We start from the raw sequence: 15,286 nt of genomic DNA, 5'->3' as shown, positions 1-15,286 counted from the left end.
GCACCCAGGATACTGTATAGGCGCTCTATACAGTAAAATGGGTCACGCGGGCCTAACCTTCGCAGACGCGGCATGCATTTGCATGCAATTTGAAGAGAGTATCGAGCGGTAGGTGAAGAGAACTGTGCGTGCGGGGAACGAGGGTGCGCCTGACACTGCCACACTCTTTCTAACGCGGCGACCTGACAGGTAGGATCACATGAACCAACCAAAAATAAAGTATTGCCTAGTCAACTGCAGACAATTGGGAGACATTTTACTCTTGAGTTTTCAGTGTGGTTCACTCAATTTATTTAAAAAATACACCAAATAAAATGGAATACTTAGATGTTAACACTAAAACATGGTACATGAATGTGATTTTCTGAAATAAAGTTGTTCAACAACCCTCCTGAGCCTACAGACTGGTGCCGAGCTGGGTGAAAGCGAGAGGTACAAAGACCTAACAGCATTGATCTGAACTGATTTCCCTCATGTGAAGCCATCAAGTGACTCCTTTTTCCCTACTATCATAACAGACATGGCTGGGAAATCATTAGAGAGATCGAGCTGCTAGGATGCACAACTGCCTTAGCCTCAGCTAGAGGAAAGATCAGGGTGTACAGGAAGATATCGACTATGCAGGACAATGGATCCTAGAACAGAAGAACCCTACTGGAAAACTCTCTCTGGGTCAAGACAGAATGAACATAAACCTTCAGTCCACTTGTGTGGCACCCAACTCAGCTGATTCCATGCAATCTGCCTTACAACATTTTCTCCAGTATATACTCAATACTTAAATGACACTGTAATAATTAACCATACCATGTGTTTTGTAAGGTGTTTACTCACATAATTTGAATAAATTATTTAGCAAATAAAAATCAACTACAATACATATAGTATGACTACATATGAGCAGAGTACAAGGGTGTCCCTTGCTCCGCCTTACTGCTCAATTCCAGCGACACAATCATAAAAAATCTTTTCAAAATCTGTTATGTCTATTAAAAAGGAGTAACACTTGTTACTTATATAACTAAATTAGCCATTGATAGACATGTTCCGGCCACATGCATTTCCTGAGTGTGTCTAAGTAAAACATTTTTAAAAAGATGTTCCTTAACAGATAAATAGTTCATGACTATTAATTCAGTGAAAAGGAAACTAGCTTGGAGTGACAGGGATAAAATTAAAGCTTTGCAACAGTCAAAGACATTTGCTACTGATGTAATCTTCAGGCTGCAAAAGTAATGCATTTAAAGATGCCAGTACATGTTCATCTTCGCCACACAAAGATAAAATGACCACAGGCTGAACAGAGAGACTGCTCAATTTTTGCAAACCTTCAACCTTTCCTTTTCAGTGTAATTTTATAAGCATCCTTATAAAGCAACAAATATTTTTCTCTGAAAAAAAAATAAAATAAAAAGTACATTTAGAAAGGAGCATTGCTCTGTTATTATAAAAAGCAACCCTGAAATGTCTTAAATGTCAAAAAATAGATTCAGTATCACAGAAGTAAAATCTACAAAAAAAAAAAAAATCAAGATTCAGTTGCATATTGAATGTTTGGACTTTCATGTATGATAAAAGGTCTTCTCTGGCAATGGATTCCTTTGTTAGGCACCCTACACGCTAAAGAAACACTGTTCAAGCCAGCGTTCAAACAATGCGAACACCAATGTCATTTGCAGGGATATAAAATACGCTAGCCTGCATACTCGTCGTTGTTGCTGGTAGAAAGAAAAGGAAAAAAAAAATAGTATTTTGCTTTTCCCAGCTTTAGCAATCTCTTCCTTGAACTTCTGGAGAGGAATCCAGTCCATGTATACAACACACTCCTACCACATTACGCTATCAAAATGAACTAGGCTAATTTTTTTTTTTTTTTAATATATATTAAAGATGCATAGAAAAATTGTAATAATAATGTCGCTATGTTTTACAATGTCTGTGTATGAACTGTAAACTAATGTCATTGGAACTGACACCACTTACCTCAGTTATATAAAGTTACTTTTAAAACACTGAGGACATGTCATTCAGAAATATTACAAAGGCATTGAGTTTTACGCTGCTTAACTCCCCAAGGAATTATTCATTCGCTTAAAAAAAAAACAAACAAAAAGACAAATCTGGAGCTGTGTCCAGAATGCTGTCCTCTAGTTATAGCCGTTTCTTATCTGTGGAGGGGATTTTGCTACAGTTGCAACATAAAAGCTTTCCTTTATCTCAGCAAAATCTATCAATGCCCGGAAAAGCTGGAAAAGACAATTGCAAAACAACAATTGCTCAGTTTGCAGGTTTAACAGTCTGATTTGAGTTTTGCTAGTCAAGAGGTCCTTGGAAAATAAGTCTAATGTAGCCTTGCTCTCCAGCCAGCTGATGGGCACAGAATGGGCAAGCTGCATGGAAAGTATGAGTACCGTGAGGCAGAGGAATCTGCGACCAATAAGAAGTCGTCTTTTCCGAGCACACATGTCCACACGGGCTAAACGCATGAGTTGGAGGTCCAGCGTCCACATAAAATGCAGCTTCACACCCCAGCCAGAGGGGAACATAGGGTCCAAGAGACCTGCACATCGGACACTCTCTGTCCTTCCCATCTCTTTCTTCCTTGTTTCCCCAGTTGTGGTAGCCATGCACATGGCCGCAGGTCAGGTAAACCCAGGGCTGCTTTTCATCGACGACATCTTTTCTTTTCATGCTGGGAAATGCCAAAGTGTTAAATCCTACAGGGCACTGAGGCCTGGCTGCATTAATTTCCTGTCTCAGGGCTTCCAAGTGTTTCACGGTCGGTGTGCAGGCCAGGCCTTCAGCAGTGCGCCACAGTAAAGTGGCTCCACACAGATCTATCAGAGAACCATCTTGAAGTTGATTTGTTTCATTTTCAACCTGGGAGGGAGGAGAAAGCAAACAAATGTTATCCACATCTTCATGAAATCCATTATTAAGAATAGACAAGCAATTTATTTACCCAACCCAATCAGGGCTACAGTGTCATCAGCTTGTAATTGAAAAGGCATTTGGTGTTTTCATCTCTCATTTCTTAATTCCTTCTGACCCTTCAAGTAACCTACTGCAGCAACTATCCTGTAGCTCAGTAGTTCTCATCCCAGTCCTGGACACACACCTGCAATGGTCTGGTTTTCAGGATATCCATAATGAATCTGCATGAGATATACATTTGCACATAAATGTCTGTAAATCTCACATACAGGCTCATTATGGAAATCCTGAAAACCGATTATGCATGCCTTCAGGTCAGGGTGAAAACCACTGCTTTTAGCTGAGACACACCGGGTTCCTTTCAGAAACCAGTTCAAGTGTGTCCTTTAACCAGTAAGGGTCACCGTTGTGCCATGGCTAAAACTCATGCCCTCTTGGCAGCCGTGAATGCGTCCTCCACAGCATCACCAGCCCTGACTAGACTGAAGAGTAGAAGCTGGATCCAGGAATGAATCTGGTTCTCCTGCATGCCAGGCCAATCCCGTGAGCAAGGAACTTCATGTTTAAAAACGTACAATGGAAAAATTCTGAAAATGCAGAAATGCCCTTGCAATATATTTTTCTATGTGGCTCCTGCAAGCAGATCCCACATGATGTTACATCAGTTATTTCCTGCACGCCACCTTCATTGAACACACACAAATTATGCAGTTTTCAGTTTAGTTCTCCATAAAGCTTTTATCCATTTTCAGAACCGATGCTGGTATCCGAGAATATTCAAATCAAAAGTGATTTCCTCCTGCAGAGCATTTCTGCTTCTCCCACGCACAAAAGAAACAAAGGGAGAAGGTTGAATCCAACGTGGCAATTGCTTTGATTGCCGCGAGCGCCGTGACAAACACAGGACCATGCATAAAAGCAGGAGGAGAACTTCAGACTCAAAAGGAACTTCAAGAATGGCAGGAGCAATACAGAGGGTTTCAATAAATCAGAATTTCTATAAAAGCGCTCTTTGTCCTTCCAACTCCCAAAGTTTTTAAAGAACCTGAAGTTGGGATCACAGCGCGTCAAACAAAGAAGTGAACGAGGAAATGGTGAACAAGGAAATGGAAACGCTATGTGGGGCTCAAACGCTTCCTTCTATTTAGTTTAAGGCAAAATCAAAAAGGAAGTATTTAAAAATAAGCAGTTTAATTCTAATTCAGGAGGTTAATGTTGTTTAAAAAGTTAGCTGCTTAAACAACTGAAATTCCAATGGTTAAAACCATTTAAACGACAAGGACAGAGTATTTGCAGCTGCAGGGGAGCGGGGCACGGTGAGAAGGGGGCCCCGACATGCGTATGTGCTCTCTGGGCAGCCTAATAGCAGCCCCGCCTGCCCCAGCTTTTTGGGAGCTGTGCAGAGAACCTGGAAGTCAAAGCACAGGCTGTTCCTGGCTCCCCCACAGCAACACTGGAAAATTTGAAACTATTAAAAAGTCCAATTGGTAAGGTTTTACCTATTCTTTAGCTGTCATTTTTACTTTGCTGCTTCCAATGCTCAACCCAACCAAACTAGACCTGCAGGGGTTACTGTGTAGCAGCAACAACCAAAGTACTGATCACAGGATTCAACCTGCAGGCTGCACATGAAGGCCTGGTTCCACTAGGCCAACACTAACAAAGCAAGCGTTTTGGACTCCTGTCCCAGACCGGACAGGGAATGGGCCTGTGTGCTCGGCGATGGCCCCAGAGCATCATGGGGCAATTTCCTATACAAGAGCTTGAGATTAGGGCTGACCTGGAGTGAGCTGGCAGCTCTGATTCAGTCCTGTTTATCCAGGTGCATACATGAATATCTCGTTCTAATTCTCTTAGGAAAATCAATGGGTCGAGGGGGGCAGAATCAGAGCAGGCAACAGAATAAAACCAGGACTGCATCAGAGCACGCGGGTGACCTGGGGGCGAGGGGATCATCCATCAGTTTTTCTAGCAGGATCTAAACAAACCTGACTATGGGAACATGATAGAGGGACTTGAGTCAAGTTTCAGTTTTAGCTGCTTTGTCGCAACCGGAGCTTAAAGGCACCAGAGGGAACCAACTTATTATTTTTAGGAAGGCAGATTTTGTGATGTTTGTATTTGGCTACTATTGTTTTGATTTATGACCCAAAATAGCATGGAGGGCATGTTAAATGCAGGCATATTTATTTATCTAGAATATTTACACAAAGAAGTACCATATGTATTTTTAGTCATAATACCTGTTGGTGCCACTTAGGTGCATGGAATTAAGGATCAACTACAACCTGTTTTTGACCCTTAATTCCATGCAAAAAGAATTAAAAAAAATAAAATAAAATTACAAACAATTCAAAAAATCTTAAAGGGACACTATTTTACACCTACGGTAGACCCAGTACTTCAGCTGTGTTTTGTGACACACAGAAGGAAGTTTACAAAGTTGATCTCAATATGCTCAGTTTGTTTAAAAAAATAAATAAAAAGAAAAAAAACACCAGCAATTGTCAGCAGCCCCTTTCTCTCTCAAGAGTAGGCTCCGTGTGCATCCACCTACACAAAAGCAGATTCACAGTATTACTACTCCTGCTACTTGAAAGGCAAAGATCAAGATAAAAGTGAAAATACATACAGAAACCGTGTATTTTTTTAAACTAATAAGACAGCAGGTAGAAAGAAGGCTGCCTTCCCAGTGGCTCAGTGACTGTGCCCTAAGGTGTGCCTGGGATTGATACCTAATGCAGATCTTCTGCAGAAGCAGCGTTCACAGCCCATTGGGGGGGGGGGGGGGGGGGGGGGGAGAGAGTCTCTGTCATTGCTGAAGAGCGACATCTAGTGACCGGACCGAGGGCCCATGACTGCAGGCTACGTGGTCCCCAACTGAGGTCTGTCGCAGCAGTTACCGGACGTAGTGAAGTCGCGGAGGGATAGGAAAATCAATCACAGAATAGCTCCAAATGAAGGCTCATGGAGCTGGATCCTAGTCTGAGTTCTGAGCAAGCCAGAAGCCCAAAGGAGCAGCAGGAAATTGCCAGGCCAACTCCCCCCCCCCCCCCCCCCACACACTAAAAGAAAATGGTGAAACAGCAAAGGACAAGGATTCCTTAAAGGAAAGCGTAAAGCAAAAGAAATGAAGCTGAATCATCCTGTCTTTACATGTTCTTATTATGTCCTAGAGTTGATAAGGATGGAGTCATGTTGAATCCAGCTTTCAATATTGAACAACTCTGGAAATCATTTCCCCAAAACAAATCGCCCTCAGGGAAAGTACATTTTACAAAAGATTCAGAGATGCATGCCATTCAGCAAAGTGTTCACTGTACCTCTTCTTTAGGAGCTACGTTGTCATGTTGTCATACAAAAGAAAGCCTTAAGGAGGCCTTTTTACTGCAATACTGAAGTCAGATAGACAGTCAATGGCCAACTTGACTTTTGGTTTTTTGTTTTTTTTAATCTGTTGTACGTTACACACTGTTTAGGATAGTGTCTTCATTACATATATTCCACAAGCTGTCTCTACTAACCATTTTTCCTCTCTGTTGAGCTGATCTGGTTTCCCGCAAACTAAACACATTCCCACACACTGATATCTCTCTCCACACCCCCGGCTTGGAGTCTTCAGTAAACCCGCTGCGTGGGTGCATTACAAGAACTCCATTTGTGGTTAACCCATCCATCTGCCCATCTGACGTCTTCCACTTGGCAGCCTTCTCCTACAAGGTATGACATCAATCATTACAAGTGCCATTCATCATTTAATCTGGAAGATAAACAACATTTACAAGATGGGTTTTGTTGCAGAAAAGCGAAAGCTTCACTTACCCCAAGAAAGATGTTCTTTGATGAATCAAACCCTGCAGCGTAGATCTTTGCTGTAAAAGGAGGATTTCTTTCACATATGATCCTGCATGCAAACCTGGATATTGTGCTCTGTACAGACTGGGTATCCGAATTGCTCTGGCTTCCAGGAACTGTGTCAGTTACCACAAAGTCAATAGGGCTTTCTGTGGACCGACCGATCTGGAAAAGCAAATGGAACAGATTGTACTAACTAAGAAACGGCATGAAATAGTTAGTCACTTGAACAATATGTACTCAGAACGCCACAGCACGTCTTCTCATGGGCACCAAACTTCATGATCATATTAAACCCTCCACTGGCTTCCCATCCATTGGCGAGTTTTCTATAAACTGGCTGTCAACCATTCACAGTCTTATTTATTTTTATTTATTATTTTTATATACCGACATTTGATCTGAGATATCACATCGGTTTACATTCAGGTACTGTAGTGGGACTTGAACCCTGGTCTCCTGGTTTGTAGCCCACTGCTCTAACCACTAGGCTATTCCTCCTCCCTCCCTCTTAATATTAAATCAACCTGGATTTTCCTTGTTTTAAAAAATCATACCCCAGTCCATAACCTCTGCTCGGCCAAAACAACAATTACTTTTATGTGCTTTCTCCTAAATGCGCTCGACTCCCAGAGACTTGGAGGCATGCCTTTTCCATAGCTGGCCTGATTTATTGAAACTCCTTAATGCTTGCACTTCGTACTATCACAAACCACAAATTATTTAAGCGTGCCCTGAAAACTCACTTACTTAAGCAAGCTTTTGACACCCCTGGCTAATTGCACTCCTCCTCCTTTGCCCCAGCAGGCAGAATTGTTCCAGTCTGGTTTTAGGTGATGCCTTTTCCAACCTGTATCGCTTTGAGTTTGTCATTTTTTTCTTTTATCATTGTGTTTTAAATTGTGATTTTTGTGCGTGTTACTCGTTACCCACCTCAAACTATTCGGAGGGGCAAGATATAAATAATTATAAACAAATACTCTCTCAAACAATATCAATGTCAGATGCTTTCATATTTGAAATTTATGGCAAGTCTTTTAGTGAACCTTCTATGGCAAGCAGAGGCAGGTCTTTCATTCCATTAGATATCATATTAGTGGTCGATTTACGGTACTCAGCAGTAGGTTATGTAATGCAAAGCTAAAATTAAATTAAAACATCCTATCATCATGCCACACACTTGACTCAATATTTTTTGAAGCAGGGAACTCTCTCACACTTAAGGTACCGGCAAGTTCATCAGTCACAAGAATGGGTCACATGGCTGCACATGATGCCAAGCAGAATGAACTTTTCAGAGCTTTCTGGCAACGACTAAAGGTTTTTACTGCTCGTGTGTAGGACTTTTCCGAATTGCCACAGCTCCACGTCTGCTATCAATTTCTGTGTAGTCAAGAGAAAAATCTCCCCCCTCCCCCAAAGAAAGATGCGTGGGTTCGTGTGACTGGTGAACAGTCTTCGGAGAGCATCCGCTATAGGTAAGCTTCTTCACAAGTCTCACAATTAAGACACTCCAGCTAAGGGTTCTAGTCAGCAAACGAGGGAAAGAAAAAACATATTACCGACAGGCAAAAATACCTTTTTGGTGGCAAGGCCCCCTTTTTAATGAATTAATTCCTTTATTTTTAAAATATTTACAACTGGAAAGACTAGAGAATCAATGGGGCTCAGCAGGATTCGCATTCTTTGGGGTGTCTCAGGAGTGACCCAAAAGCTTGAATTGTGATCTCTGGAGACAGATACAGTGAGCAAAGTAGATGGGAAGTTAAAGCATTTCTCCGTGCCCAACTATTTCAAGGGTAGCAGTATGCATTCCAGTATCCCCTCTGCTTTCAGAGCTATGCTTCCAAGGAGACTGGCTTCAAGAGACTTTCTCCTGTCATAGGCAGTTGGCACCGCTCTTCTTCGGTTCCTTGCTAAAGCATTCACAGCCAGATGCTTGTCGGGAGCTGGAAGAATCAGATATGTCTTGTTGCTCGTGCCTATCCTTAGGCTTTAATGCCAAAAGATGCAATACCTTCTTCCACACTTCCGAGCCTCCGGCAGTTGGTGCAACTCTATGCACTCTCTGCTTCTTTGATGCCTTCAGAGCTGTTTCAGAGAACCTTGACGATTCTTTTTTTTTTAAATTTCAAGATCAGACTATAGTCTCAACTAACAGAGCCTGATGGCCCTCCCTGCCCAGGCACTTATATAGACTTCTTTTGCCTGATCTGGACACTTCTTGAAGCTGCCACAGCCTTCTTCTCTGCCACTGTTAGAACAATAGAAGATGAAAAACCAAAAGGAGAAGAAATCGTAAAGGTGGAGAACTCGAATAGAAAAACAAGAGGATTCCCTGGAGAGGAAAGCCTGTCAGAGACTTTGGCAAAAACAGAAAAACAGGGCATACTGACAGCAATATTGAACAACCGAAAACTTGAAAATGTCAAAAAAATACCTAACACTAAGAGGGAGAGAAGGAAAAACACTATGGTACGCTTCTGCCCAATAAAGAGACTTGATCTGAAGGGAAAAAAAAAAAAGAGTTGCAGCTGACTGCAGTGGTCAATGAAAATTGTGTCCATTGCTCTTGGCAGAAAGCAACAAAAAGGGTGTTGCTGTGTGGCTGCAGAGATGCAGGAACTGCCTAGAGGGACCATTGTTGTTGTTTTTCCCTGGAAAGCTCTGGAAATGTGCTCTGTGTTGGCCCTGTAAGATGACCTGACTCATTAGCATGACTGGGCGATTCAGCTCGTCTCCAGGCAAGGAACATTCCCAGTTTATAATGCAGAAGTAGAGAAAGGAGGACCAGAGAAGTTCATCAGCAGACAAGGGTCAAGCAGCAACTCTGGAGCAGGGGTGGTGGGGTGGAAGAGGAGGGGGACGGGGATGAGGGGGACTTCTGACAGGGGATTGGGAGAGCCAGTTGCTTCAAAATACTTATTGACAAATAAAACCGAACAGATAAAGCTTGCTCATATTCAGCCACATTCAAAGTAAAATGTGCAACTACTACAGCTTTAAGTATCCTTCAGTAGAATAAAACTGAATAAATAATGTTCAGACCTCTCCATGTATCCTTGGCCAAGTCCTGCCATCTTCCACTGCCTCAGGTACATACTTAAAGGGGGGGGGGGGGTGTCATTTTCCATAGACAGAATGGAGAAAACCTTTCAATAGGCCCCTTAGATTGTAAGCCTTCTGGGGACAGCAAAATACTTACTCTACTTAATGTAATCTGCTCAGACGTGGCAGACCAGTCATGGAAAGGTGGAATAGAAACATCAGAATTCAATGACATTAAACAGGCACCCTACAAGATACAGGCTACAAAATTTTCCTCACCTGAAACATATCTGTGTTGCTGTCATGTGTATACTCCACCACCACTGTTTGGACTCGAGAAAGGGTATAGGATATGCTGTGCTGGTCCTTGTTGCTTATTGCCTATGGAAAAGTAACAATAAAATCAAATTTCTTCATTAGATTTTTTTTTTTGTGATAGTTTTTCCCCTTTAACCTGCCTTTGTCTTCATTTACAATGCAAATTGAAACTGTGTATTCTGTGCAGGTCATTAACACTAGCTTGGTTTTGTTTTGAATAATATTACTTTTTACGGGGAGGAAAGACTGAATTCTTAATAATTTTTCACATACAAAGTAGTGTTAGTCCATTTCATTGCATAGGCACAAAGGTCAACAAATTAACAAAAAAAAAAAAGCATAAGGCGATACCTTTGTGCTGGACTCACTTAATACACTTCATGACAAACTAAAAGAAATACATTAAGTCAGCCAATAAAATGGGATTACCTTGTACTGTTTTTTTTTTTTTACTGTGAACCATTATTACCATTCAATCATGATCTGTAAAGATTTCCATCCATTATATTTGTGCATCGATTTTACCTTTTAAATAGTACTAACAAAAAATAAAATAAAAAAATAGTTTAACTTAGCAGCTAAACCTCCAAACCATACCATCTGATCCCTCTGTTTATTTCCTTACTTAAGAAATGCATGGTTAACATTCTTTTGCAAATTGCTTTTTCAGAGTTACTTCCATCTTTAAGTAAATTGGGTCACTCCTATAGTTATTACATTTACCAGCAACAGACTTAAAGAATGATCGGTTTACCCAGAGAAGGAGATTAATTTGTTTTGTTTTTTTACCAAAGGTAGATTTATCATAAAAGGTGCACACTTCATTTAAAAGTAGGTAAACACATACAAATAAAATCAAGAAAAAGCAGAGCAGAAAAAGAGACACACCCCAACATAAAACCAAAATAACCAAACCAGAGGACGGGTCAATAAATTCTGCTGTAGAGTAATTGTCTCAGAATCAGGAGGTGAGTGTCTGACAGCAGAGAGGGCTCCATTAACAACGATCAGCATCTTTTCAACATCCCTTTACCAACTTCCTGGCAAACTGGATGTCTTTTCTGTTTTGTGAAGTCAGCAGAGGGTGATTATTGAATTGCTCTATTCTCAACGAGACCAGTTCTACTGCCTCCCTATAGCTACTACAGCCACTGCTCAGCTCTGTTTACAGTACGTGCTTTGGTCACAGTACCAACATTTTCATTCATTATTTTTTGGCCAATGTGTATATAAACACACTAAACAGTCTAAGATCCTTGATAGGATATACGGGGAAAATTGCAATTAGATTACACACTCTATTGTCAATAAGTGCCAGACTTATTCTATTAGACATTAAAAATTCTCCCTGTAAGACAGTGATGGTACTGGAAGCAATAGGAATAGAAAGATGAAAAAACAATCCCAGCCTGACACATATTTTAAATATCAGCCATCATCTGTGTCAAGAAAAATCTATAGGAACAAGTGATGCACAAAAAAACTCGCTCTTTGAGGACCATGCCAAACCAGTAGGAGGACAGTCTCTTACCTTCTAGTGGCCCAGTGTCCAGAACTGATCTGGAGCCTCCTTGAACATGTTTGCATGCGTGCGTGTGTGTGTGCATGCATGTGCATTGTGGGTGGGGAGGGGGAGTTGTCAAAGTTGGAAGTGGCAGCAGATCAGCAAGGTAGGATGTAAGGAACCAGCTTGGCATGGGTCTTTAGCAAAGGTCTGGGTAAGGCATGGTAAAATAAAACAGTAAGGGATGGACGTCTGAGCTAATCAGCCCTTTTGATCAGTTAGTGACTGGAAAGTTTAAGAGTCTACATACTGACACTTGTGCTACATATAGCACTTTCACACTACTCAGTACAATTTTTCCAAGGATACATGTTATATGCATACCATTACATTTTAGTAAAGAAGTTTTAGAATGCACATGCTAAAAAAAAAATACACAGGCCCCACAGTTTTTAATTTACACCCAAAGAAACAAACGATTATTGGATATAGTATCTTTCAGTTTAAGCTGTCACTCCAAAGTCCCATTTTGCTAGCTGGACTGCAGGCCTGTTAGTAAGTACCAAGTTCAAACTGAAATTATAGATTTATTTTTTTTTGTGATGTTGCTTAAAATAATCTCTTCTGTTCCAGCACTGGTTAGGGTTTCAACTTAGCTAATGCAAAGACAAATTCATTCTGGCCTGATCAATCTTATATTGGCCCTGTAACGGTATCACAACCTGCAAAGAAATCCAGTTTCTCTAGGACCCCAATACAGTTACTTAGAACTCTGATCCATCAGATGCAAATTCATCTGAAACACACACTAATTAGTTTAAACATCCTAGGACCAGAATCTGATGCTTTTTAGGCATAATTTATCCGCATAAAATCCAGTTTTACGCACACGAGGGGCTCTTTGAAAACAGCTTGTAAAAGTGTGCACTGAACCAGATTATGCCATGTGAGTTTACATATATAATAAGCAAGCATTTCAGGAGAAGCAAAGATGGGAGAGGAGGCAGGATTTACACGTGTGCTTTTCATTTTTAAAAGTATGTGTATAACTCCAAATGCAGAAAACTACATCTGCTCTCGAGCAAATATAACTTTGTGCATGTGTGCAGATCTATGTGCTTAAATCCACTTTGAAAGTTCTAGCTAAAGTCCGCAGGTAAAAAACAATGCGCAGATTTTAGTCAATGTGGGCTGCTTGAAAAAGCAGAGTTGCTTACCTGTAACGGTGTTCTCCGAGGACAGCAGGATGTCAGTCCTCAGACATGGGGTGACATCACTGGATGCAGCCCGGCATGGAAAACTTGTGTCAAAGTTTCTATAACTTTGACTGACCCTCACTGAGCATGCTCACTCATGCAATATACCACATGTCCATGTAGGGTCCCCTTCAGTCTTATAATATACGATTCAAAAGAATAAAATACAAGAGAAAAAACCCATGAGGTGGAAATCCAATTCCAAGGGGTGGTGGGTGGGTTTGTGAGGACAGACATCCTGCTTCCCTCGGAGAACACCTGTTACAGGTAAGCAACTCTTTCTCCAAGGAAAAGCAGGATGGCAGTACTCACATATGGGTTAATCCCTGTTACAGGCTGCTGCCCCCACATAAAAGGGGACCAAACACCAAAATAAGTGCCAACGGGCACACCACCACCAGTTGTGTTGATAACGGAGGGTGGGGGTGGGGAGGCAGCTGCCTGAACAACTACAAGCCCTAGGCAGGAACACAGTTGGGTCCTACACCTCAAACAAGTTCTGACGGACACATTGGCCAAACCTGCTGTCATGTTGGCCATCCCTATCCAAACAATAATGTGATGTAAATGTATGCAGTTCTCTGCCTGTCACAGGTCTGCAGATATCCTCTATGGAAACTGTTCACAAGTGGGCCCAGTTCTGCCATGGCTCGAATAAAGTGAGCCTTCACATGACCCCCAAGATGTAGTCCCACCCAGGCATAACAGAAGGCGATGCAGTCTGCTAGCCAATTGAAAAAAGTGTCTGCTTGGCATCAGCAATGCCCAACTTATTCCTATTCAAAGGAGCAAAAGGTTAAGTGGCTGTCAATGGGATTCTGTCCACTCTAGATAGGACAAGGCTATTTTGCAGTCCAAACTATGCAGAGCTTGCTTGCTTTGGTGCAAGCCTGGAAAGGAATGTTGGAAGGACAATGGACTGGTTAAGATGGAAATCCAACACCACCTTAGACAGGAACTTATGGTGCGTGCGTAAGACCACCCTGTCATGAGAAAACTTAGTGTAAGTTGGATAAGCCACTAATGCCTGGAGCATGCTGACCCTGTGAGCTGAAGTGACTGCCACCAAAAATATGACCTTCCAGGTCAGGTATTTCAGATCACAGGAGTGCAGCGGCTCAAAGGTAACTTTCATCAGCTGAGCTAACAGCATGTTGAGGTTCTAAGACACAGCGGGAGGCCTTAGGAGAGACTTCAGCTGAAGCAGGCCCCGCATGAACCATACTACTATAGGCTGTACAAAGATGGGTGTACCATCTACAATTATGAACTCTAATGGAGTTGGTTTTCAAGCCAGTTTCCGGTAAGTGTAGAAGGTGGTTAAGCAGTTTTTGTGTGGAGCAGGAAAAAGTATCTAGGGCCTTCTGCTCACACCACATGGAAATCCTCCTCTACTTCAGTCCATAGGATTTTCTAGTGGAAGGCTTTCTGGAAGCCACTAGAACACAAGACACATCCTCAGAGATCGAGTAGTTGCAGTATCAACCTCTCAACATCCAGGCTGTGAGCGACAGAGCCGGGAGATTGGGATGGCACAACAGACCTCGATCCTAGGTGATGAGATCTGGGGAAGTCCCTAGCCTGATCGGTTTCTGAATGGACATCTCCCTGAGGAGAGGAAACCAGACCTGACTCAGCCAATGAGGGGCTATAAGGATCAGTCAAAGTGCTAGAAACTTTGAGATAAGTTTTCCGTGCCGGGTTCCGTCTGATGATGTCAACCCATTTGACAGAACTGCCATCCTGTTTTGTCCTTGGAGAATGACCCTCTTTATACTTTCTAAAGGATGCCATGCATCAAGTCTCTAACAGTCTTCAAGAACAGAGAATTCCAGTAATCATCCACACTTCTCCATTTCTCACTGCAGGAGAAGAGGAGCTCACCTTTGCTGCTTGAGGGGTGCAGGCAATGTGAACCGTGCTCGGCTTCACCCCATTTGCCTTAAGCCTTTTATACAAAGCAAACCTGCTTTTTCTTCTCCCTCTGTCTCCGTTGGGCAAGGAGCCATTGTACCTGTACAAGAAGAGAGCTTGGGTGAAGACAAGATTCTGACACAATTATGAAGTCTTTGTTCATTACTGTAGCCAAAGTAAAATATTCACCCTACTGTTTTTATACCATATAGCAAATTACTACACAGGGTACTTTCTCACTGCACACGGGTTTGGGAGAGGTGTGTGTCAGATGAGCATACCTATAGGAAAATGGCTCCATCAGTCCAAACTTATGCACTCTCTTTCATACAACAGGAAAATCAACAAACAAGAATTTCACAATTTTGGGTACTTTAGTAATTAAAAAAAAAAAAAGTTCTAATTAACACAAGGAATTGTCAACCTCTGCTTTTCTGGGCCCAACAGGACACCAACT

The 15,286-nt window shown here is 41.9% G+C and overlaps 1 protein-coding gene across 6 annotated transcripts in view; it reads right to left on the bottom strand.

Moving 5' to 3' along the window:
* Positions 1 to 274: 274 nt before the first annotated feature.
* The window catches only part of PELI1 (pellino E3 ubiquitin protein ligase 1), a 98,289-nt gene continuing 83,277 nt past the window's right edge, over positions 275 to 15,286 (bottom strand). For all 6 annotated transcript variants that reach the window (XM_029593645.1, XM_029593648.1, XM_029593650.1 and 3 more), the window contains exons 3-7: positions 14,800 to 14,929; positions 10,117 to 10,218; positions 6,757 to 6,954; positions 6,459 to 6,647; positions 275 to 2,880 (exon numbers count right to left, since the gene is read on the bottom strand). In XM_029593645.1, coding sequence (XP_029449505.1) covers positions 2,314 to 2,880; positions 6,459 to 6,647; positions 6,757 to 6,954; positions 10,117 to 10,218; positions 14,800 to 14,929 — 1,186 coding nt within the window. In that variant the 3' untranslated portion in view covers positions 275 to 2,313. The remainder of the gene's footprint in view (positions 2,881 to 6,458; positions 6,648 to 6,756; positions 6,955 to 10,116; positions 10,219 to 14,799; positions 14,930 to 15,286) is intronic.

This window comes from Rhinatrema bivittatum, chromosome 3 (assembly GCF_901001135.1).
Source record: "Rhinatrema bivittatum chromosome 3, aRhiBiv1.1, whole genome shotgun sequence".
Classification (NCBI taxonomy): domain Eukaryota; kingdom Metazoa; phylum Chordata; class Amphibia; order Gymnophiona; family Rhinatrematidae; genus Rhinatrema; species Rhinatrema bivittatum.
This window is presented reverse-complemented; position numbering and strand designations above follow the sequence as displayed.